General features: G+C 49.3%; 1 protein-coding gene across 3 annotated transcripts in view; it reads left to right on the top strand.

Annotated features, from left to right (window-relative positions):
- The first annotated feature begins 87 nt into the window (after positions 1-87).
- The window catches only part of Lerp (lysosomal enzyme receptor protein), an 83,807-nt gene continuing 59,770 nt past the window's right edge, over positions 88-24,124 (top strand). For all 3 annotated transcript variants that reach the window (XM_068365383.1, XM_068365382.1, XM_068365381.1), the window contains exon 1: positions 88-1,405. In XM_068365383.1, coding sequence (XP_068221484.1) covers positions 359-1,405 — 1,047 coding nt within the window. In that variant the 5' untranslated portion in view covers positions 88-358. The remainder of the gene's footprint in view (positions 1,406-24,124) is intronic.

Genomic DNA, 24,124 nt, shown 5'->3' with positions numbered 1-24,124 from the left:
AAAGTAAGGAAATAACTTGGAATATAAAAGTGATCAGATGCAACGGAGTCGAACACAACCATCGCACTTGTTTTGTTGTTGCAATTCATGTCGTCCACATAGCATACGGAGACGGAACTTTTGAAATATTTTTCCTATTATAACTAAGTGATCGCTATCGAGGATTTTGACCAGGTTGTTATTGTTTTGACATTACCGTGGCTACAAGGAAAGTGTTATCAGCCATACAAGTTTGATATCTCGGTGTAATCCGGGTGACTCAGCCTTGGACGGATGTCATCCTGAGTCGTACTCATGTGATCTCGAAGTCGTAACAAATTAGACGTCTGTCCTTCATTACTTCGCGAGGAGTGGCACCATGTGGTCCTCAAAGCTCGTCGTCTTGACGATTTACCTGTCGAGTGTGAATAAACTCTGTGCAAGTGACCCGACTGACAATTGCAGGGTTGTTGAGGGTGACCTGGAGTATGACTTGAGTGACCTGAGTTGGAGCGATTACTGGCATTCTACGGAAACGTTGCATACTGAGCATACCAAGGAGTACTTCATAAGTGTCTGCCACCCTCTGAGGAATGCGCCGACGTCGTGCCCCGGAGGGAACTCCGCCGTGTGCGCCGTTACCATCCAAGACGGAGACAACGCCACGCGCGTCTTCCACGACATGGGCAAGGTTCCGACTGAAATCAAAGTCGCGGATACTGGAAGGCTGGAGTACGTCTACAAGAGCGGACAAAAGTGCGACCGGAGGGGTAGAGATGAAACTTACGTAACGGAGGTGCATTTGATTTGTTCTCAGGGGACCGATGAATCTATGGGGCCTGTACTCATGTCCTCGCCTGGATGCAGTCTGTTCTTCGCTTGGATGACGAAAGCCGCATGTCCAAAGAAACTAGAAATGGCCAATGCCACTACGTGTATGGTGAAATTTTCTAATTCTGACTACACCCTTAACCTCCACACACTTCATTCTTTGTCGTACTACAACCTTTCAACTCCTGACGAAAGCTATGAGGTCAACATTTGTGGCCCAGTTACAAATGGGCATTGTGGGCAAGATGATGCCACTGTATGTCAATTAGATAAAGCTTCTACTCCCACTGTAATGGGGACCACCAAAGAAATGAAGTTAGTCTGGAGCAACGAACATCTTAAACTCCTTTATTCTTACGATTCTAAAGTCGTTGAATTCCAGTTCTTCTGCGAGAGAACGGCAACGTTGCCCGAGATATATTTCGTTGGCAAGAACAGTTCGGCAGTAGTCTTCACCGTAAAGACGTCTGTTGTTTGCACGCCGGAAACTCCAGATTGTGTGATTAATGATGATAAAGGAAATATTTATGATCTGCGACCACTCTACAAGCCACATGGAAATTGGAAGGTTATCGACAGCAGAAGAGATGAGAGGGTAAGCTACTGGTTATCTGTAGGTCACTAAAATTTTTATTTGTAGAATAGCAGGTAAAGTTTTTCTGTATTATAGAATCTCATTTTGAACAGAAAAAGAAAATATTTGTTTTCCTGTAGTAAATAACTAGATTTGACCGAATTTCACCTTCATTTCAACCGCAAACAAACAGAACAACCAGTTCGACTATCTTTAAGTAGCCGAACTGGTTGCTGTTTTTATGCCTGAAATGAAGGTGAAAACCAGTTAAATCACGGTATTTTCCACGGGAAAATATATTTTCTTTTAAAATGTTTAAATATAATGGCTTGTTCAATTTCATTGTTACTTCGATGTACTGTGAATGCTAACATTAGCAATGTTACGCAACGTTACCAATGTTACACTGCCATTGCTAACGTTAGCAATGCTACGATATTAGCATGTGTATTTTAAAGCATTTTTCCATATACTGTACTCTTTACACTATATAAAAAGGTACAAAAGGTACAGAACCTACAAACCCAGCTAACCTAACCTAGAAATTCCCAGGTCACAAGCCCCTGGACCCCCTTCCCATGTCCTAACCACTAGCAGGGGGCAAGCCCTCGGACCCCCTTCCCAGGTCACAACCCCTATCCAAGGTTCTACCTGCAAATATATTAAATTAAAGAAATTAATGACTTACTTTTATGACCGCAACGACGAAACTTGTGGGTCACTGGGGTGTTGTGACTGTGTGATGTCCTAACTTCTGTATATCCAAATCGCCGTTTCTTCTTTGCCATAGCTTAGTACTGCACTTGGGACACAGTAAACGTTGGGCTATTACATTATGAGATTTAAGAAAATTATCAACATTGGAATTCACCGAAATGTTTTCAAGTATGGATTACTGCAGACGTTGAAAGTTTCTAAAACTTCCATTGCAAAATACGCAAAAAGACGTCACTTTAACTAACAAAGACCTGACTTGGACAAAGGTTTCCATGGAAAAGGGTTTGTTGGGGGGTGGGAAATATTAACCCCCCTGTGCAAACTTTCCATATGTATGGGTTTGTGATTGGTTAACGGAAAAGTAACGGAATCTAGAGAGTAAACATGAATGAACCAGAATAGGGAAACTTGTCCAGACTGAGTATTTATGTGAAATCTGGGCGTGAAAACGTAATAACAAAATGTATAAAAGTAATATAGAAAGATAAAATGGAGTTTATGATAAATAATATTTAATGTGAATATAAAATGAGGTGATTTTATAAGATATCGGATAATAAAATGAGTAATTTTTAGGTCAAATGTAAGGGTATTACATAAAAGGAATGGTATAGTTGTACTGAATCAGGTAAAATACTTGAATAAAGTGGGTGAAGTCGAATAGTTGAATGAGGCGGTTAAAATGACGTATGGGAAAATGGGGAGGCGTTATAAGAGAAGAAGAAATCCTATGGGGGGGGGGGAGTTTATGCGCAGAAGGTCGAAACCTGCTATGTACAAACCAACGAACGAGAACGACTACAACCGACCGGTAGAATGTCAACCAATAAATGAAAAACACTGCTAATGGTAGCTCAATATTACCGTATTTTTTCATCGGTTTATTATACATCTAAAAAGGTAATGTTTAGAGAAGAAAAGGCTTGTTTTACCATTATATACCGATTCCCAGTATGTTTTCCCCACCCAAAACCCCGAGTTCCCACTGGGGGTTCGCCATTGTTGTTGTATATATATATATATATATATATATATATATATATATATATATATATATATATATATATATATATATATATATATATATATATATATGTATATATATATATATATATATATATATATATATTTCTGAAACTATTAATTTGCGACGGGAATGAGTGTCATTTCGAAGAGAGTGGAATTTTTTCTATAGATAAGTCGTTTTTTCCCTAGGTTACATTGCCCTGTAATACAGTACAATAATATCGAATTTTCAATATTAATCTTACCCGATGATCATGTAGCTGTCAACTCTGTTGCCCGACAGAAATCTACGGTCGGGATACGCCAGCGATCGCTATACAGCGCCGTCTGTGAGTAGGTACTTAAGTACTTCTTGTCAACAAGAACTCAATTTTTCCTCTGTCGTGCCTCCGGCAAGACCTACTAATACGCCGTCCCTAACTGGATTTGTTTTCACAACTTTTTGGTGAAGTACACTATTCCAGTTTTGAGCTTTTGCTATGCAGGGGTTTTATCTTCATTTCAAAACTTGAACTCGTTTTGGATAGATTTTATTATGGTGACGAAGAGAGTATGGACTCTCTTTCACTTTTAAATGGCCGACCCTTCCCTTAGACGGAAGTGTTGGTGTCGAAGAGAGTATAGACTCTCTTTCACTTTTTATGACCCACCCTTCCCTTAGACGGAAGTGTGTTTAGGTTTTTGGTAATTTTTCTTAACAAAGTTATAGATTTATTTTATATCTCTCCGCCATTTATAGGCCTCTTCGATTAACTTTCCATTTATTATAAACTTATAAAAATTAATTTTTATGTTTGTTTATATGCGACCTTTCCTTATAGTAGGCGGTCCTTACTTGGAACCGAAGTTAATTAACATTGAGCCCGTCATATCGTTTTTCCTGTTAAGAATTTATGCTATTTTAATTTTAATGTTTTTGAAAGAATTTCTTTGATAGTCTCGTACTGTTTTCAAAGTTGAACTAACGTTTTGTTTAGTCTCCGCAGTTGTTGACGTTCAGAACGTTCAACTTGCGTTCTATCGTTACGATAGAGAGAGAGTATTTCACGGTTTCACGTTGCAGTAAGAGTAAACCGATTCTAGCGTTTCGTTCATTCTTTCTTAGCTTAAATGGTTTTAATTCTAATAAAGGAACTTTTTATTTGGGAAACCTTTCAGTTTTTTTCCTTTAACAAATAATATGTTTTAACGATATATATAATTGGGCTCATCTCTCAGGTTCTAAGTCAAGAGAGAGAGAGATAGAGACGGAGGGAGAGAGAGGAGGATAAACGTTTCGTTCAAGCGGGTAACGTTGTTCTCGTTTTTTGCTCTTCTCCCTAGTCGCTATAGGGGAAGAAGGTAAAACGTTTCTAGAGTTTTATTCTTGTTCCCAGGCTTTATGCGGTGAGAGATTTTAAACGTAGTTTATTTGATCTAGTGTTTAGTCTCTTTTTCCAGCCACTGAATTCTTTATCTTTCATTATGTTTTTCTGTTACATTGTAATACTGTTTTCGCAATTACTACCTTTTAATGAAGGATAGGATTGCGTGTTTCAGGTACAAACCACTTAAAGTTTCGAGTTCAGTGAAATAAGTGCAAACAGAAAATCAAAAGTGATAAAGTGATATGCGCAAAGTGTTACAGTGTTGCGTTCGAGGGTTCGTCTGTTCGTGCCAGTTGTTCACCTAGTCCGATACCTCTTACAAGCTCCCAAGCCCAGGGGAGAAGTAATGTCGAAGGACTTATGGGTTCCACAGGCCTTGATCGACGAACAGACGTTTCCCTCCGTGGTTTCGGGTGTATCTACACACGTTGCCGACGTGATCACCCCACCCACACAAAGACGAGAGAGCCCATTTATTCCTCGTCTGCGGAAGAGGTTTCTCGCAGAAACCATGGACCAAATCTTGCAGCTTTTAAGTGCAAGTCGGTCCCTTCCGCGCAAGTCCAACGGCCTAGGTGTAGCCACTGGGTCAGTTCGGACTCGCTGCAGTACGACAACTGCACACCTCCCAAGAGAGGCAAGGTGGTACCGCAACAGGCAGTAACTCCGTCTGTTGCCGCACCAGCTGTTTAAGACCCTCAGTCACAACGGACAGTAGCTCCGTTTGTTGTTGTCTTTCATAGACCCTAGTGGTCCATGCTGCAGACTATACAGTCTCAGCTTGCTCCTTCATGCAGGAGTATCGTGCTGGAAGGTTGACAATCCACCTGTTAACCTACAACCCGCCGAGGTTGTGCGCTCAGCAGATACTGCGGCTGCCTGCTCCCACCCTCCACCTGTGAGAGCTCCACCACCGATGCGCAGTCCACCCTGCCAGACGCATGTTCTTGCTGCACCATCTGCTAACATGCGTGAGCTACCGCATCAGCAGTGGGAAGGTTCTGTAGAGCTGCCGGGTTCCAGCACTATGCGGCATTCTCCGCAGCCCATGCAGCATGCTCTGCATACCTTACAGCATGCTCCGCATACCATGCAGCATGAGCCGCATACCTTACAGCATGCTCCGCATACCATGCAGCATGAGCCGCATACCTTACAGCATGCTCCGCATACCATACCGCATGCTCCTCAACCCACCGCAGCCCCTCCCACGCACCAGCACTCTGCTTTTGTTGTTGCCAGCTCCCACACTCCGACTGCGGAGAAGGTTGACGATGCACCCGTGGGCCTACACCTCCCACGGTTGTGCGCCCGGCATGGCTTCCTGCTCTCACACTCTTGTTGTGAGAGCTCCTCCACCCATGCACAGTCAACCCTGCCAGATGTATGATGACTCCCACACACAGAGCACTCCGTTGCCGTGCGTGAGCTACCACAAGCTGCCGTGTTTTGACACGGTGTGTCAGCCTCCGCAACACACTGTGGTTACCGCCACTCGCCAGCAGCAAACTAGTCAGTCAGGAGTTGAGGCTTCCCCACACAACTTTGGTTGTTGCCAACTCACAGACTGTCAGGCAACCAGAGTCTGGTCTGCTGCTTTTGCACCAGTGAAACCCTCACTGAGAGAACCTAGCTTTTCTCGGATATGGTTCCTGTAGATGAGAAAGTGCTGTTCTCCCTCCTTCTGATATTCCCTTGAGGACTCTGTCATTTGGAGAGGAGCCTTAAGCTGCTTAGCCTCCTATGGACTTTTATTTAAGCATAACATGCTTCCAGGGAGGGTAAATGGTTCCGCTTCAGTCGCTAACCCCGTCTGTTGCCACACCTGCTCCCATAGACCTTGAGCTTTGTTGCAAGACATGCAGTCCAAGCTTAGTCCTTGATAGAGGATTTTTTACGGAGAAGACCCTTCTTGCCAACGACCTTCCTACCGGTTGGTTGTACGCCCTGTTGACGCTGAGGTATCCTACTCACGTCCGCCAGTTGAGATGGTTCCTCCACCGGTGCGACCCAGTGTGGGTTGCCAGTCGCACGTTGATGTTATGCTACTCTTGGAGGTGGTTGTGGACGTTCAGTGTGTCACTGGGAAGACGTTCAACAATCAGCAGAGGTGACTTGTTGTGACGCAGTGCGGCAACCTCAGCAACCCGATAAGGGGTTGTCTGTACTACCCAGACAGTCTAGACAGTTTCGGGTTGTCGCTGTACTTCCTCGCTTCCCCATGGTTGACAGTTCACAGACTGTGCAGCAGTACCATGATCTTGTGTCCGGCTCCGTCACGCATCCACCAGTGCGACCGGATTCAGCGAGTCAGACGTTGCCCACTCCGTTGCCGTTGCCTCATCAGTTTCGGATGAGGAACCCTCTGATGAGGACATGGCTGAACAAGAAGATCAATCCCCAGCCCTGCTATCCATCCAGAAGATCCTGAAGAAGGAATACGGCCCTGTCAGGCTGTGGATGAGTCTGGTTAGGACACTGTCATCCGTGGTGCATTTGGTGTCACTTGGAAGACTACATCTCCGTCCTCTTCGGTTTCATCTAGCTCTTCACTGGAAAAGGACAAGACGCTAGAAGCGGTCTCGATCCCGGTTTCTGGAAGATAAGTCTGGTCTAACCTGAGGAAAGGACTTTATCAACCTTTTATAGGGTCTTCCCCTGACTGTTCAGACTCCCAACCACGTTCTCTTCTCAGACGCATCGGACGTAGGCTGGGGTGCGACCTTAGGCGGTAGGGAATGCTCGGGATTATGGAACTCGCGTCAAAGGACAATGCATTTTAACTGCAAGAAGCTTCTGGCAGTAAGTCTGACCTGGAAAAGCTTCAGGTCTCTCCTTCAAGACAAAGTAATGGAGGTCAACACGGACAACTCCCTGCTTTGATGTTCATCTCCTAGCAAGGAGGGACCTACTCTCTGACATGGTGCGAGTTCGCTAGTGACCTCCTCTCCTGTTCAACAGGTCTAGACTTTTCACTAGTAACAAATTTCTTCCAAGGCAACTTGAATGTCTTAGCAGTTTGTCTCAGTAGGAAGGGACAATAATTCCAACATATTGGACCCTCCACAGAGATGTATGCAAGAGACTTTGGGTCACCTGGGGCCATCCAACCATAGATCTCTTCGCAACCTCGATGTCCAAGAGGCTCTCAACAGACCCAGCAGTGGTTCTTTTAGATGCCTTTCTACTAGATTAGTCTCATCTAGATCTATATGCATTCCCTCCGTTCTAGTTTGTCAACAAGGTACTGCAGAAGTTCGCCTCTCACGTTGGGACAAAGTTGACACTAGTTGCTTCCCTCTGGCCCGCGAGAGAATAACTTACCGAGATACTTCGATGGCTAGTAGACGTTCCCAGAACTCTTCCCCTAAGGGTGGACCTGCTACGTCTGCCACGCGTAAGAAGGTACTCCAAGGCCTCCACGCTCTTCGTCTCACTGCCTTCAGAGTATCGAAAGACTCTCGAGAACTAGAGGTTTTTCGAAGGAGGCAACCAGAGCGATTGTTAGAGCAAGGAGAACATCCACCCTTAGAGTCTACCAATCGAAGTGGGGAATCTTCCTAAACTGGTGCAAGTCAGTATCTGTATCCTCGACCAGTACCTCTGTAACTCAAATAGCTGACTTCCTCTTATATCTGAGAAAAGAGCGATCTCTTTCAGCTCCCACTTTCAAGGGTTACAGAAGCATGTTGGCATCAGTCTTCCGTCACAGAGGCTTAGATCTTTTTAACAATAAAGATCTACAGGACCTCCTTAAGTCTTTTGAGACCACGAAGGAGCGTCGTTTGGTTACACCTGGTTGGAATTTAGACGTGGTTCTAAGATTCCTTATGTTAGACAGGTTCGAACCACTTCAATCAGCCTCCCTGAAAGATCTCACCTTTAAGACTCTTTTCCTGATATGCTTTACCAGCTAAAAGAGTCAGTGAGATTCATGCCTTCAGCAAGAACATCGAATTTTCATCCGAAACGGCTACATGTTCTACATCTTGGTTTTCTAGCCAAACACGAGCTGCCTTCTCGGCCTTGACCAATATCGTTCGTTATTCCAAACTTATCGATATGGTTGGAAATGAACTAGAAAGAGTATTATGTCCTGTAGAGCTCTTAAGTTCTATTTTAAAAACCTTTATGAGGCCCGTCTGAAGCTTTATGGTGTTCAGTTAAGAATTCATCTTTGCCTATGTCAGAGAATTCTTTACCCTATTATTTTCAGACTGTTAATACGAGAAGCTCATTCCCTTCTGAATGAGGAAGACCAAGCTTGGCTGAAGGTAAGGACACACGAAGTTAGAGCTATCACAACTTCCGTGACCTTTTAATAAAATAGATCTCTGCAAAATATTTTCGACGCAACCTTTTGGAAAAGCTAATCAGTGTTCGCGTCTTTTATCTTAAGAATGTCCAGTCTCTTTACGAGAACTGCTACACTCTGGGACCATTCGTAGCAACGAGTGCAGTAGTGGTGGGGGCTCCACCACTACAATTCCCTAATTCCAGAACCTTTTTAATCTTTCTCTTGAAATATTTCTGCTTCCTGGTTGATTTGGCGGGTGGTCAAAGTCATTTCTTGAGAAGCGCCTAGATTAGAGGTTGTGATGAGGTCCTTTAGTATGGGTTGCAGCCCTTAATACTTCAGCACCTAGGAGTCGCTCAGCATCCTAAGAGGATCGCTATGCTCAGTAAGGAAGACGTACTTAAAAAGGCAGAGTAATGGTTCAAGTCGACTTCCTTACCCGGTACTTATTTATTTTATGTTTGTTATTTTGAATAACGGCTAAAATAAGATACGGGATACTTAGCTTCTTTGTTAACATGTATGCTGGTCTCCAGCCACCACCCTGGGTGTGAATCAGCTACATGATCATCGGGTAAGATTAATATTGAAAAATGTTATTTTCATTAGTAAAATAAATTTTTGAATATACTTACCCGATGATCATGAATTTAAGGACCCGCCCTTCCTCCCCATAGAGAACCAGTGGACCGAGGAGAAAATTGAGTTCTTGTTGACAAGAAGTACTTGAGTACCTACTCACAGATGGCGCTGTTGTGTACACCCCCACCTGTATAGCGATCGCTGGCGTATCCCGACCGTAGATTTCTGTCGGGCAACAGAGTTGACAGCTACATGATCATCGGGTAAGTATATTCAAAAATTTATTTTACTAATGAAAAATGTTATTTTCATTAGTAAAATAAATTTTTGAATATACTTACCCGATAATCATGTAGCTGTCAACTCCGTTGCCCGACAGAATTCTATGGAGGGATACGCCAGCTATCACAATACTAGAAGGGGGTGTACTTACCAGCGCCACCTGTGGCCAGGTACTCAAGTACTTCTTGTTGACACCTCCTCAATTATTCCTCGGTCCCACTGGTTCTCTATGGGGAGGAAGGGAGGGTCAATTAAATCATGATTATCGGGTAAGTATATTCAAAAATTTATTTTACTAATGAAAATAACATTTTTCAATATTAAACTTACCCGATAATCATGTAGCTGATTCACACCCAGGGGGGTGGGTGAAAACCAGTGTACAAGATTAAAGGATAGCTAAGTATCCCATATTTCATATAACAGTTATCTCAAATAACAATGAAATAATAAGTACCTGGTAAGGAAGTCGAATTGAACCGTTACTCTGTCTCTTTTTTAAGTTCGTCTTCCTTACTGAGCGCAGCGTTCCTCTTGGAGGCTGAATCAACCCAAAGGTGCTAAAGTATACAGGGCTGCAACCCATACTAAAGGACCTCATCACAACCTTTAACCTCGGCGCTTCTCAAGAAAGAATTGACCACCCGCCAAATCAACAAGGATGTGGAAGGCTTCTTAGCCGACCGAACAACCCATAAAAAGTATTCAAGAGAAAGGTTAAAAAGTTATGGAATTATGGGAATGTAGTGGCTGAGCCCTCGCCTACTACTGCATTCGTTGCTACGAATGGACCCAGGGTGTAGCAGTACTCGTAAAGAGACTGGACATCTTTGAGATAGAATGATGCGAACACTGACTTGCTTCTCCAATAGGTTGCATCCATAACACTCTGCAGAGAACGGTTTTGTTTGAAGGCCACTGAAGTAGCCACAGCTCTCACTTCATGTGTCCTTACCTTCAGCAAAGCAAGGTCTTCTTCCTTCAGATGAGAATTTGCTTCTCTAATCAGAAGCCTGATGTAGTAAGAAACTGAGTTCTTAGACATTGGTAGAGAAGGCTTCTTGATAGCACACCATAAGGCTTCTGATTGTCCTCGTAATGGTTTTGACCTTCTTAGATAGTACTTAAGAGCTCTAACAGGGCAAAGTACTCTCTCTAGTTCGTTCCCCACCATGTTGGACAGGCTTGGGATCTCGAACGACTTAGGGTAAGGACGGGAAGGAAGCTCGTTTTAGCCAAAAAAACCGAGCCGCAAGGAACATGTAGCCGTTTCAGATGTGAAACCTATGTTCCTGCTGAAGGCGTGGATCTCACTTACTCTTTTACCTGTTGCTAAGCACACGAGGAAAAGAGTTTCTAATGTGAGGTCCTTAAAAGAGGCTGATTGGAACGGTTCAAATCCTGATGACATTAGGAACCTTAGGACCACGTCTAGATTCCAGCCTGGAGTGGACAACCGACGTTCCTTTGAGGTCTCAACAGACCTAAGGAGGTCCTGTAGATCTTTGTTGGAGGAAAGATCCAAGCCTCTGTGGCGGAAAACCGCTGCCAACATACTTTTGTAACCCTTGATCGTAGGAGCTGATAGGGATTTTACGTTCCTTAGATGTAACAGGAAGTCAGCAATCTGGGTTACAGTGGTACTGGTTGAGGAAAACTGCATTGGCCTTGCACCAGCTTCGGAAGACTTCCCATTAAGACTGATAGACTCTGAGAGTGGATGTCGTCCTTGCTCTGGCAATCGTTCTGGCTGCCTCCTTCGAAAAGTCTCTAGTTCTTGAGAGACTTTCGATAGTCTGAAGGCAGTCAGACGAAGAGCGTGGAGGTTTGGGTGTACCTTCTTTACGTGAGGTTGACGCAGAAGGTCCACTCTAGGAGGAAGAGTCCTGGGAACGTCGACCAGTCATTGCAGTACCTCGGTGAACCCTTCTCTCGCGGGTCAGAGGGGAGCAACCAACGTCAACCGTGTCCCTTTGTGAGAGGCGAACTTCTGAAGTACCCTGTTGACAATCTTGAACGGCGGGAATGCATACAGGTTGAGATGGGACCAATCCAGCAGAAAGGCATCCACGCGAACTGCTGCTGGGTCTGGAATCGGAGAACAATACAAGAGGAGCTTCTTGGTCATCGAGGTAGCGAATAGAACTATGGTTGGCTGACCCCACAGGGCCCAAAGTCTGCTGCAAACATTCTTGTGAAGGGTCCACTCTGTGGGGAAGGCCTGACCCTTACGGCTGAGGCGATCTGCCATGACATTCATATCGCCCTGAATGAGCCTCGTTACCAGCGTGAGCTTTCGATCTTTGACCAAATGAGGAGGTCCCTTGCGAACTTGAACAACTTCCTCGAATGAGTCCCTCTCTGCTTGGAGATGTAAGCCAAGGCTGTGGTGTAGTCGGAGTTCACCTCCACCACCTTGTTAAGCTGGAGGGACTTGAAGTTTATCAAGGCCAGATGAACTGCCAACAACTCCTTGCAATAGATGTGAAGTGTCCTTTGCTCCTGATTCCATGTTCCCGAGCATTCCTGTCCGTCCAGTGTCGCACCCCAGCCCGTGTCCGATGCGTCCGAGAAGAGACGGTGGTCGGGGGTCTGAACAGCCAAAGGTAGACCTTCCTTGAGAAGAATGCTGTTCTTCCACCACGTTAGAGTAGACCTCATCTCTTCGGAAACAGGAACTGAGCCCGTCTCTAGCGTCAAGTCCTTTATCCAGTGAGCAGCTAGATGATACTGAAGGGGGCGGAGGTGGAGTCTCCCTAACTCGATGAACAGGGCCAGCGGTGAAAGTGTCCCTGTTAGACTCATCCCCTGCCTGACTAAGCATCGGTTCCTTCTCAGCATGCTCTGGATGCATTCTAGGGCTTGGAAGATCCTTGGGGCCGACGGACAAGTCCGAAAAGCTCGACTCTGAAGATCCATACCCAAGGAAACAATGGTCTGGGATGGAACGAGCTGAGACTCCTCAAAATTGACCAGGAGGCCCAGTTCCTTGGTCAGATCCATAGTCCATTTGAAAATCTCCAGACAGCGACGACTTGTGGGAGCTCTTAAAAGCCAGTCGTCTGACGGAGCCGGACACAAGATCATGATACTGCTGCACAGTCTGTAAACTGTCAATCATGGGCAAGCGAGGAAGTACAGTGACAACCCGAATCTGTCTAGACTATCTGGGTCGTACAGACAACTCCTTAACGGGTTGCTGAGGTTGCCGCACTGCGTCACAACAAGTCCCTTCTGTTGGTTGTTGAACGTCTTCCCCGTGACACATTGACTCCGTAAACAAAAAATCCTCTAACAAGGACTAATCTTGGACTGCATGTCATGCAACACAGCTCAAGGTCTATGGGAGCAGGTGTGGTAACAGACGGGATTAGCGGCTGAAGTGGAACCATTACCTTCCCTGTAAGCATGTAATGCTTAAATAAAAGTCCATAAGAGGTTATGCAGCTAAAGGCTCCCTCCAAATGACAGAGTCCTCAAGGGAATATCAGAAGGAGGGAGAAAAGAACTTTCTCATCTACAGGGACCTTATCCTAGAAAAGCTAAGTTCTCTGAGTGAGGGTTCACTGGTGTAAAAGCAGCAGACTAGAAGGCAACGTTATGAAACTGCTTGACAGTCTAGTGAGTTGGCAACAACCCAAGATATGTTGAGAAGCATGCGGTAAGGTATGCAGAGCATGATGAATGCAGAGTATGCTGTATGCAGAGCATGCTGTATGTAGAGCATGTTGTATGCAGAGCATGCTGAATGCAGAGCATGCTGTATGCAGAGCATGTTGTATGCAGAGCATGCTGAATGCAGAGCATGCTGAATGCTGAGCATGTAGTAAGCAGAGCCTGCTGTAAGGAAAGCAGAGCGTGTGCATGGCGTTTAACATTCTTAGAAATTCCATGACCAGTGCTAGAGTGCTTTATGCATGCTTGCATGGGGTTTAAAAATCAACATAATGTTTACCTTACATTCATAACTCATGATTCATATTTTTGCCATGGTTTGAAAAAGGAGGTAAGGTATGCTGAACAGCAGAGTCAGAACGAGCTGGAACAACAACAGTGGAAGGTGCAGAAAGTTCCTTTGTTCCGTAACCGAAATACAAACCACGCTATTTACAAAGGGTTTACTTTTAGCGCAGCTGAAAAGACGAGCCAATAGTTTTTAACGAGGGTTAATTACCCCCGCGCTAGTTAGCGGGGGGTGGGGAAGGGTAGCTTGCTACCCCTCCCCCCTCCACACACCGGTGACTTGCTTCACTTCACTTTTGGCTCGGCGGTGATCAGACGTGTCTGTTCATCGCCTTCGCTGACAGCCTTTAATTTTCTTCTTTTTCTTTACAGCTTGTGTGATTGGTTGGAAGTTGACCTTCAGTTATTTTCTTTTATTTAATATGCGGACATGCCCTGGAGTTGCCGGCCGTCCTTGTGGGACTTTCATGTCGGACGTGAGTACGGATCCTCACACCCTCTGCCCTCAATGTCGGGGCCGACGGTGCGACCAGGATAACATGTGCCGTGAGTGTAGGGAGTGGTCTGCCTCCCAGTGGGAGAGGTTTGGCCGTCGGCGTAAGAAGAAGTCCAAGAGAGACCGTTCTCCTCCGGGGTTAGCCTTGAAGGAGGAAGGTTCTCGGGACTCTTCTTCCGCCGCCCAAACCTCCTCCGAAGCTCCCCCTCGTCCGCCTCCTAAGGAGAGTCGTCCGAGTGGGAGCGCAGGCCCTTGTTCTGTTTCCCTACCTTCGGTGGGGGGAGAGGGCGTCGCCTCCCATAGCGAGGCGGTTCCCCCTCCTCCTCCGGGGGAGGTTATTGATAATAATTCTTTATCCAGTGATGATCTGTTGCAGATTTGGTCGTCCCTGGGGCTTAAGGGCTTGCCCTCCAGGGTCGCTCTTATTGACCTTGTCTCGTTGGGGGCCGCTGTTAAACAGTCGCCGGTGGTAGCGGAGGTAGACCCTCTGTCTATTGTCGACGTCGTGGTGACAGAGGCCTCCGACGTGGCTGGGCCTTCCGACGCAGGTGCTGTTGCTGGTGATGGTGCTCTAGGCTCTCCTCCTCCTTCCGTGCATCCTTCGAAGGGGGAAGTGAGTCCTTCGGTCTCGACTGCTGCCCAGCTTCCTTCTGAGGGAAGTGTTTTGAAGGAGACTCCCCTTCGGAGGACCGATGGTCCCGACGATCTCCCCCGAGGCCGCCTCCGCCGTAAGGCTCACCGCCCTCTACGCCACAAGGGCCTCCCTTCCCCTTACAGGGGGACTAAGAGGCGCCTTTTTGGGTCTTCGTCCTCCGGGGGGGACTCTCCTCGTCAGCCTCAACCGACTACTCCGCCCTCCTTGAACCTCTCTGCGGACCGCTCTCCATCTCCTGCCGGATCTTCGCCTTCTGGAGAACTCGTCACCCGACGGGCAACGGTCCCTTCGGGGCTAAGGGATTCTTCCCTTACGCGAGCAGGGCCAGCGCACAAGCGCTCTCCTGCTCGCCAGCGATCTCCTGCTCGTCGACGATCTCCTGCTCGCCAGCGATCTCCTGCTCGTCGACGATCTCCTGCTCGCCAAGACTCTCCTGCTCGCCGACGCTCACCTGCTCGTCGGCTCTCTCCTGAGGTTCGCCCCCCTCGCCAGCGCTCTCCTGCTCGTCAGCTCTCTTCCGAGCGTCAGCGCTCATTTGAGGACCATCGCCCTGCGGTCTCTGACCACCCTTTAGTTCCTGCTGAACTCCCTGCTCACCATCGTGTGTCAGAAACACATGTTCGCCAACGCGCCAGCGATCTTCCCGTTCCTGCTCGTGAACCTATCCTCTCACAGGACACGCGTCGACCTTCTGCTCGCCAGCGATCACCAGCTCGCCAGCGATCACCAGCTCGCCAGCGATCACCAGCTCGCCAGCGATCACCAGCTCGCCAGCGATCACCAGTTCGCCAGCGATCACCTTCACATGCTGCCCGCCATCGCACGAACCTGCCTGATCGCCCGCTTACGCATGCTGCTCCTCATCGCAATACCCTGAACGATCGCCCTCCTGCGGATGCTGATCACCATCGCACAACCCTGCACGATCGCCCGCTTTCGCATGCTGCTCGCCATCGCACAACCCTGCATGATCGCCCGCTTTCGCATGCTGCTCCTCATCGCAATACCCTGAACGATCGCCCTCCTGCGGATGCTGATCACCATCGCACCCTTTCACGCGATCATTCACCTGCGCATGCTGCTCGCCATCGCACAACCCTGCACGATCGCCCGCTTTCGCATGCTGCTCCTCATCGCACAACCCTGAACGATCGCCTTCCTGCGGATGCTGATCACCATCGCACCCTTTCTCGCGATCATTCACCTACGCATGCTGCTCGCCATCGCACAACCCTGAACGATCGCCCGCTTACGCATGCTGCTCCTCATCGCTCAACCCTGAATGATCGCCCTCTTGCGCGCAATCATTCACCTTCACATGCTGCTCGCCATCGCTTACCATCACGTGATCATTATCGCCAGCGATCTTCTTCACCTACGCGGCAGCACGATCCCTCGCCGTCGCGCCATCGCTTGCGTTCGTCGCCTCGGACACGTGTTCCTTTACCTGCCCACCCTCACGCCCACTCGCCTGCGCGCCCGCGCGATCGCTCGCCTGCGCGCCCGCGCGATCGCTCGCCTGCGCGCCCCGCGCGATCGCTCGCCTGCGCGCCCGCGCGATCGCTTGCCTGCGCGCCCGCGCGACCGCTCGCCTGCGCGCCCGCGCGACCGCTCGCCTGTACGCCCGCGCAACCATTCGCCTTTGCGCGACCGTTCACCCTCGCGCGACCATAGTTCGCGGCGAATTCCACAGCCGGTGGTAGCAGCAGGGACGCGTACTCCTAGACGGCACTCGGGATCACCTCCATCCAAGCACAGGTTGGTATTGCAGGACGAGGACAGGTCATTACAACATTCTTCCCCACCTTCTTTTCAGGCAGGTACCGTCGTGTCCACTCCAAAGGATCGCCCGATCCCTTTCACCTTAGCGAGGATTTCGGACTCTGTGTCCTTTGAGCAGCAGACTTGGTTTGGTCCGCTGGCACGGGCGTTAGTGAGGGTTATGAAACCAGCACTCGCCGGCCAGGGTAACAAACCAGCGGCTGTCTCTCCTTCGCTGAAGAGAAAGAGAGGAGTGGACTTCGTGGTGACTTCCCCCAGGGCGAAGTTGGTTCCCAAGAGGTCGGTCTCGAGGGTTCCCTCTCCTGCACGAGTACTCTCTCCTTCTCCCGTGGACGAGGCCTTTCCGTCCTCAGGTGAGTCCAGTGGACCGGTAGTCTTCCCCCCGGCACCAGGGGGGGAGACTTCGCTTCAGGCAGGAGAATTGTCTCGTGAGGAAGGGGCCCCTCGAACCTCGTTGTTGGGATCCTGTATCCCTCCTAGGAGGGAGCCCAAGGATTCCAAGACCATCCCTAAATCCTCTGCAAGGATTCGACAGGAACCCATGACTACCCAGGGGAATGTCCACGTATCACCCCAGGAAGAGATTCCTGGGGCAGGAGACTTAGCTGCCAGCCCACAGGGAGGAGAACAGCAAGAGTCCGAACATGCCTTCTGGCAGGTCCTAAGCCTGATAAGGCAACTTAACAGTCTTACGGATCCAGTCATCCCCCCCCGTGAAGGCAAAGACACAATTCTGGATGAAGTGTTCGACGTTCGGAAGGCCCCTAAGACCAGTGCAGCTCTGCCCTGGTCTCGGGGGCTGAAGAGTGCCAGAGCTAGGGCCAATGCTCAGCTCGCACTTCTTGCCTCCTCCAGTCGTTCCACTGCCGGGAACAAACTCATCCCTCCTCCTCGCCTTCAGCAGAGGAGGTATTTCGAGATCCTGGGTGAGCACAACCTCGCTCTTCCGCTCCATCACTCTGTGGAGGAGCTGGCGAAGGGAGTTCCCTTGGAGAAACTCTCTGCCCGGCAGGTGTCGTTCTCGGCGGCAGAGATCCTTAACCACGAGAAGGTCGCTAAGTGTGCCATGCAGGCCACTTCGTGGCTGGACTTCTGGTTAGGATCTCTGGGCATCCTATTGCGATCTGAGGACTTGTCCAAGGAGACCAATAGGAAGGCCCTAGAGACCTTCTTGCTCTCGGGCACCCGCTCCATCGAGTTCTTGGCGCACCAGGTTACCACCCTGTGGGCCAACTCGGTGTTGAAGCGTCGCGATGCTGTGTCCGAGAGATTCCATCCGAAGGTCCCCGCCGTAGATGTGTGTAGGCTCCGACATGCCTCCCTCCTGGGGGAGAGCCTGTTTGAGCCTCAAGACTTGGAGCGAACGGCTGAGAGGTGGAGGAAATCCAGCACGGACTCCCTCCTCCACAGGGCCCTTACAACTCGGCCCTATAAGCCTCCAGCCCCGCCACAACAGCAGCAACAGCCTCGTAAGGCTCCAAAACAGGCACCGGCAGCTAAGAAAGTGGTGTCTAAGCCCCAGCCCTTTCCAGCCAAGGTCAAGAGGGGTGGTAAGTCCTCCAGGGGAGGCAAGACTTCTAGGGGTGGCGGCCGCGGCCGCAAGCCCTAGGGGTGGCAGTCCCCCTGCGTGTCCACCTGTGGGGGGATGCCTTCAGCGTTGCGTCCGCAGGTGGCAACATCTCGGGGCCGATGCTTGGACGATCTCGGTGATCGGCCAAGGTTATCGCGTCCCGTTCACGTCATCTCAACCTCCCCTGACAGCGAATCCAGTGTCGTTGAGCTCCTATGCCATGGGATCGGCAAAGGGGCTGGCCCTTCAGGCCGAAGTCAAGACCATGTTCGAGAAGGGTGCTCTCCAGGAGGTCGTGGACGGCTCTCCAGGCTTCTTCAGTCGACTCTTTCTTGTAAAGAAGGCTACTGGAGACTGGAGACCCGTCATCGATCTCTCGGCTCTGAACAGGTTTGTCAAACAAACCCGGTTCAGCATGGAGACAGCAGACACAGTCAGACTTGCGGTGAGACCACAAGACTTCATGTGTACACTGGATCTAAAGGACGCGTACTTCCAGATCCCAATCCATCCGTCTTCCAGGAAGTACCTGAGATTCTGCCTAGACAACAAGATCTACCAGTTCAAGGTGCTGTGTTTCGGTCTCTCCACAGCTCCTCAGGTGTTCACCAGAGTGTTCACCCTGATTTCGACTTGGGCGCACAGGAACGGCATTCGTCTCCTTCGTTACCTAGACGATTGGCTGATCCTAGCAGACTCGGAGTCGACCCTTCTTCGACACCGAGACAGGCTTCTAGATCTTTGCCAGGATCTGGGGATCGTGGTAAACCTCGAGAAGTCCTCTCTGCAGCCGTCCCAGCGACTGGTTTATCTAGGCATGCTAATAGACACCAATCTCCACAAAGCCTTTCCATCAGACGACCGGATAGCAAGGCTGAGGAGGGTGGCGGAACCTTTCCTCAGGCGAAAAGAACTCCCCGCCCAATCGTGGTTGCGTCTCTTGGGCCACCTATCCTCCCTGGCCCGTCTGGTTCCAAACAGCCGCCTCAGGATGAGATCCCTTCAATGGCGGCTCAAGTCCCGGTGGAATCAAGGATCCGATTCCCCGGACACTCTGATCCCAATGGGGTCTCTGGAACAGACGGACTTGCGGTGGTGGCTGGCCGACGAGAACCTGCGAAAGGGAGTGAGTCTTCTCGTCCTTCCCCCGGAATTGACTCTGTTTTCGGACGCGTCAAAAGAAGGGTGGGGGGCGCACGTTCTGAACCAGAGGGCCTCAGGCCTTTGGTCAGAATCAGAAAAGTGCCTACACATCAACCTGCTAGAATTGAAGGCCGTCTTTCTGGCCCTTCAACAGTTCCAACGGTTCCTGGCGGGTCACTCCGTGGTGGTGATGAGCGACAACACCACGGTAGTGGCTTATATCAACAAGCAGGGAGGCACTTTTTCGCAACAGCTATCCCATCTTGCAGTAGAGACTCTGAGGTGGACCGAAACCCACTCGATAACACTATCAGCTCGCTTCATTCCTGGCAAGAGGAATGTGCTCGCCGACAGTCTGAGCAGGGCTTCGCAGATAGTGAGTACCGAGTGGTCTTTGGATCCTCAGATAGCCAACAAAGTCCTGACTTTGTGGGGTTCCCCGACGGTGGACTTGTTCGCGACAGCCTTGAACTTCAAGCTGCCCCTGTACTGCTCACCAGTCCCGGACCCCAAGGCACTCTGGCAAGATGCTTTCCAGCAACGGTGGGACAACATCGACGTGTACGCCTTCCCACCATTCTGTCTGATGAGAAGGGTGCTCAACAGGACCAGACTATCGGTCAACTGTTCCATGACTCTAGTAGCTCCGCTATGGCATCACGCGGAATGGTTTCCGGACCTTCTGCAACTCCTGACGGAACTCCCAAGGGAGCTTCCTCCACGACACGAGCTTCTCAGACAACCCCACTCCGGTGTCCCTCACAGGGCCGTAGCCTCGCTTCGGCTTCACGCCTGGAGACTATCCAGCGTCTCCTCGCGGAGAGAGGCTTTTCGCAACAGGTTGCGGAGAGAATGTCTCGGCACCTGCGAAGGTCCTCTGAGGGAGTCTACCAAGCGAAGTGGAGAGTCTTTTGTGGTTGGTGTCGTGGAAGGGGTATCTCTCCACTCGATGCCACTATTCCAGCAATAGCGGACTTCCTTGTGTATCTGCGAGAAGAAATGCGCCTTTCTGTCTCGGCAGTGAAAGGCTATCGCTCAGCCTTAAGCTTGGCCTTCAGATTGAAGGGCGTGGATATTTCTTCATCGCTAGAACTCTCTTTACTCATACGTAGCTATGAGCTTACCTGCCCCCAGTCGGAAGTGAGACCCCCTCCTTGGAACGTGGTTCGAGTTCTCAGGTCTCTCAAGAGACCTCCCTTCGAGCCATTACGCCAGGCCTCCGATCGCCACCTGTCTTGGAAGACGGCTTTCCTACTCGCCTTGGCCTCGGCCAAGCGAGTTAGTGAACTTCATGGTCTCTCGTACGACATCGCCCATTCAAGGGGATGGGGGGAGGTAACGTTCAGGTTCGTCCCTGAGTTTGTGGCCAAGACTCAGAATCCTGGAGTGCCGGATCCTCGGTTCGACTCTTTCAGGATCGCGAGTCTCCGTTCTGTAACAAACGACCCAGACCAGCTGCTACTATGCCCAGTGAGGTGTCTGAGGTACTACTTGAAGAGAACGGCTGCAGTCCGTCCTCATGTGCGAGCTTTGTTTGTGAGCACAGGCAGGACAAAGAGGAGGGTCACAAGGAACACCATCTCTGCTTGGATTCGTAGGGTTATCCACCATGCCCTGAATCCTGACCCTCCTCCGTCACGTCGCCCTCGGGCCCACGATGTCAGGGGTATTGCTACATCCCTGGCCTTCAAGAGAAACTTCTCTGTGACGCAGGTACTTCAAGCGGGGGTCTGGAAGCGTCAAACGACCTTCACAGCCCACTACCTGCAAGACGTGACCCACAGGAGCCTCGATACGTTCTCTATCGGCCCTGTGGTGGCTGCACAACAGCTGGTCTAACCTCAGGCTCCTTTTTGGACAAGTAGCAGTAGGTTGAGGGCGTTGTTACCCGGTCTTAGTCTGTGTGAATGAAAGAGTATGTCTGACCCTTACTTCTTTCTTCATTCTCCCCTCTCTTGGGGAAGCAGCATCCTGGTCCTCGCATAGCTGACCTCGACCTCTGCAGGTAACCCATGCTTCTTTGTGCTCCTAGTATTAAGCTTAATACTGTTGCGTCTCCCATACCCTGACGAGGTGGTATGGGGAACGTCCTATCCTAGAATTCCTATCTGAAGGTCTCAAGGTCAACTTCATAGGACGAGTCACACTCTCCTCCTCACACTACTTATGTAGGCCACTCGTTCCTAGCGATGCTAGGAACCTGTGAGGTACAGGGGCTCCCTCTCTCTAGTGCTGCTCACTAAGGGATCGAGCCCCCGGGCAAGCCGAAGTCAGTAAGGCTGGGGACTTTCCACCCTTCCTAAGGGGTAAGTCACCCTTTGTAAATAGCGTGGTTTGTATTTCGGTTACGGAACAAATGACAAATTCGAAGATAATTTGTATTTTTCCTAACCATACAAACCTTAGCTATTTACACATATGTGCCCGCCATCCCTGACCCCCAAGTCAAGTCCTACCTCTAAGTGAAGTGAAGCAAGTCACCGGTGTGTGGAGGGGGGAGGGGTAGCAAGCTACCCTTCCCCACCCCCCGCTAACTAGCGCGGGGGTAATTAACCCTCGTTAAAAACTATTGGCTCGTCTTTTCAGCTGCGCTAAAAGTAAACCCTTTGTAAATAGCTAAGGTTTGTATGGTTAGGAAAAATACAAATTATCTTCGAATTTGTCATGTTCCTGTGGAATGAGTGGAGCGTGAAGAGACCGAGGTTGCGCAGAACAAGGTAAAGTTCCCGCAAGCAGAGGTGTCTGAGGTGCAGGAACAGGGTGCACGGGTTGAGCTCGGTGCAGCAGCTGAGGAGACTGACTCACAGGTGGAAGAGGTTGTACTTCCACCGAGAGTTGCACCACCGGTGGAGCAGCCAGGGGAGGAGGAGGAAGAGTGGAGTAATCCTCCTGATCCCAAACCGAAGGTTGCCTTAAAGAAGGCTGAGGCTGAACAACACTGGGAACAGCGAACACAGAAAGAGGTTCAACATCGTACGCCTGGCAGAAGGTGCTGCGACTGGGTGCAGCGAGTGCAGGCGGGTTGAGCACAGGCTGAACGGGTGCAGGTGGAGGTGCAACACTCTCAGCCCGACATTCACGCAACAGGTCCGAAAGCTGTGCTTGCATGGACTGTAGTAGAGTCCACAACATCGTACGCCTGGCAGATGGTGCTGCGACTGGGTGCAGCGAGTGCAGGCGGGTTGAGCACAGGCTGAAAGGGTGCAGGTGGAGGTGCAACACTCTCAGCCCGATACTCACGCAACAGGTCCGAAAGCTGTGCTTGCATGGACTGTAGTAGAGTCCACAACATCGTACGCCTGGCAGATGGTGCTGCGACTGGGTGCAGCGAGTGCAGGCGGGTGCAGCACAGGCTGAACGGGTGCAGCCGGTTGGTGCACCACCGGTGCAGGCGGGTGCAGCACAGGCTGAACGGGTGCAGGCGGTTGGTGCACCACCGGTGCAGGAGGAGGAGGAGGTGTAACACTCTCAGCACGACACTCACGCATCAGGTCCGAAAGCTGTGCTGCATGGACTGTAGTAGAGTCCACAACATCGTACGCCTGGCAGGTGGTACTGCGATCAGGCGGAGCGAGCATAGGCGGGGGGGAGTGTAGGCGCACTCTCAGCCCGACAAAATGATGACTGAGGAGAGTCAGAGCTAACCCAATGACTGCATCCGGGTTGTTGAACTTTACTTCGTACGTCTGGCATAGGTCTGGACTTTACGTTTAAGAGGTCTAGAGACCTGAGACCAGCGTTACTCTGCCTTATTTTCTCCTCTAAATCTCTTCTGCAGACGAGCAAAATAAGGGCTCAATCGTCTGCGGGTGGGAGTGACGGTCTCGGTAAGACACGCCCACAACCACCGAGGATACTTCTGTGCGCCGATCAAGGCCTGCCGAACCCTTTTGCCCTTCGACATTGCTTCTCCCCTGGGCTTGGGAGCTTGCAAGAGGTCCCGGACTGGGAGGACGACTGGCGCGCACAAAAGTACCCTCACGCATAACACTGACATCAATCACTTATCACTTTGATTTCTGTTTGCACTTATTTCACTGAACTCGAAACTTTAAGTGGTTTGTACCTGAAACACGCAATTCTATCCTTCTCAAAAGTTAGTAATTGCGAAAACAGAATTACAATGTAACAGAAAAATCTAATGAAAGAAAATTCAGTGGCTGGAAAGAGACTAAACACTAGATCACTCTAGAAACGTTTAGTTTCTTCCCCTAAAGAGACTAGGGATAAGAGCAAAACGATAACGACGTTACTCGTACGCCTGGCAGGCTTGAGGGAAACGTTTATCCTCTTTCTCCCTCCGTCTCTCTCTCTCTCTCTCTCTCTCTTGACTTAGAACCTGAGATAAGAGCCCAATCATATATATCGTTAAAACATATTATTGTTAAAGGAAAAAACTGAAATATTTCCCAAAAGTTCCTTATTAGGATCAAAACCATTAAGTTAAGAAAGAATGAACAAAACGCTAGACACGGTTACTCTTACTGCAATGTGAAACCGTGAACATTCTTTCTCTATCGTAACGATAGAGTGCAAGTTGAAACGTTCTGAACGTCAACAACTGCCGAGACAAACAAAACGTTAGTTCAACTTTGAAAAAGTACGAGACTATCAAAGAAATTCTTTCAAAGACCTTAAAATAGCATAATATGTTAACAGGTAAAACCGAAATGACGGACTCACGATAATTAACTTCGGTACCAAGAAAAGACCGCCTACTATTAGGAAGGTCGAATATAAACAAATATAAAAATTAATTTTAATAAGTTTATAATAAAAGGAAGTTAATCGAAGAGGCCTATAAGAGGCGGAGAGATATAAAATAAATCTATAACTTTTGTTAAGCAAAATTAAGAAAGA

The sequence above is a fragment of the Palaemon carinicauda genome, chromosome 42, assembly GCF_036898095.1.
Source record: "Palaemon carinicauda isolate YSFRI2023 chromosome 42, ASM3689809v2, whole genome shotgun sequence".
In the NCBI taxonomy this organism is placed as follows: domain Eukaryota; kingdom Metazoa; phylum Arthropoda; class Malacostraca; order Decapoda; family Palaemonidae; genus Palaemon; species Palaemon carinicauda.
Note: the sequence above shows the minus strand (reverse complement) of the source record. Positions and strands in the feature narration are given on the sequence as shown.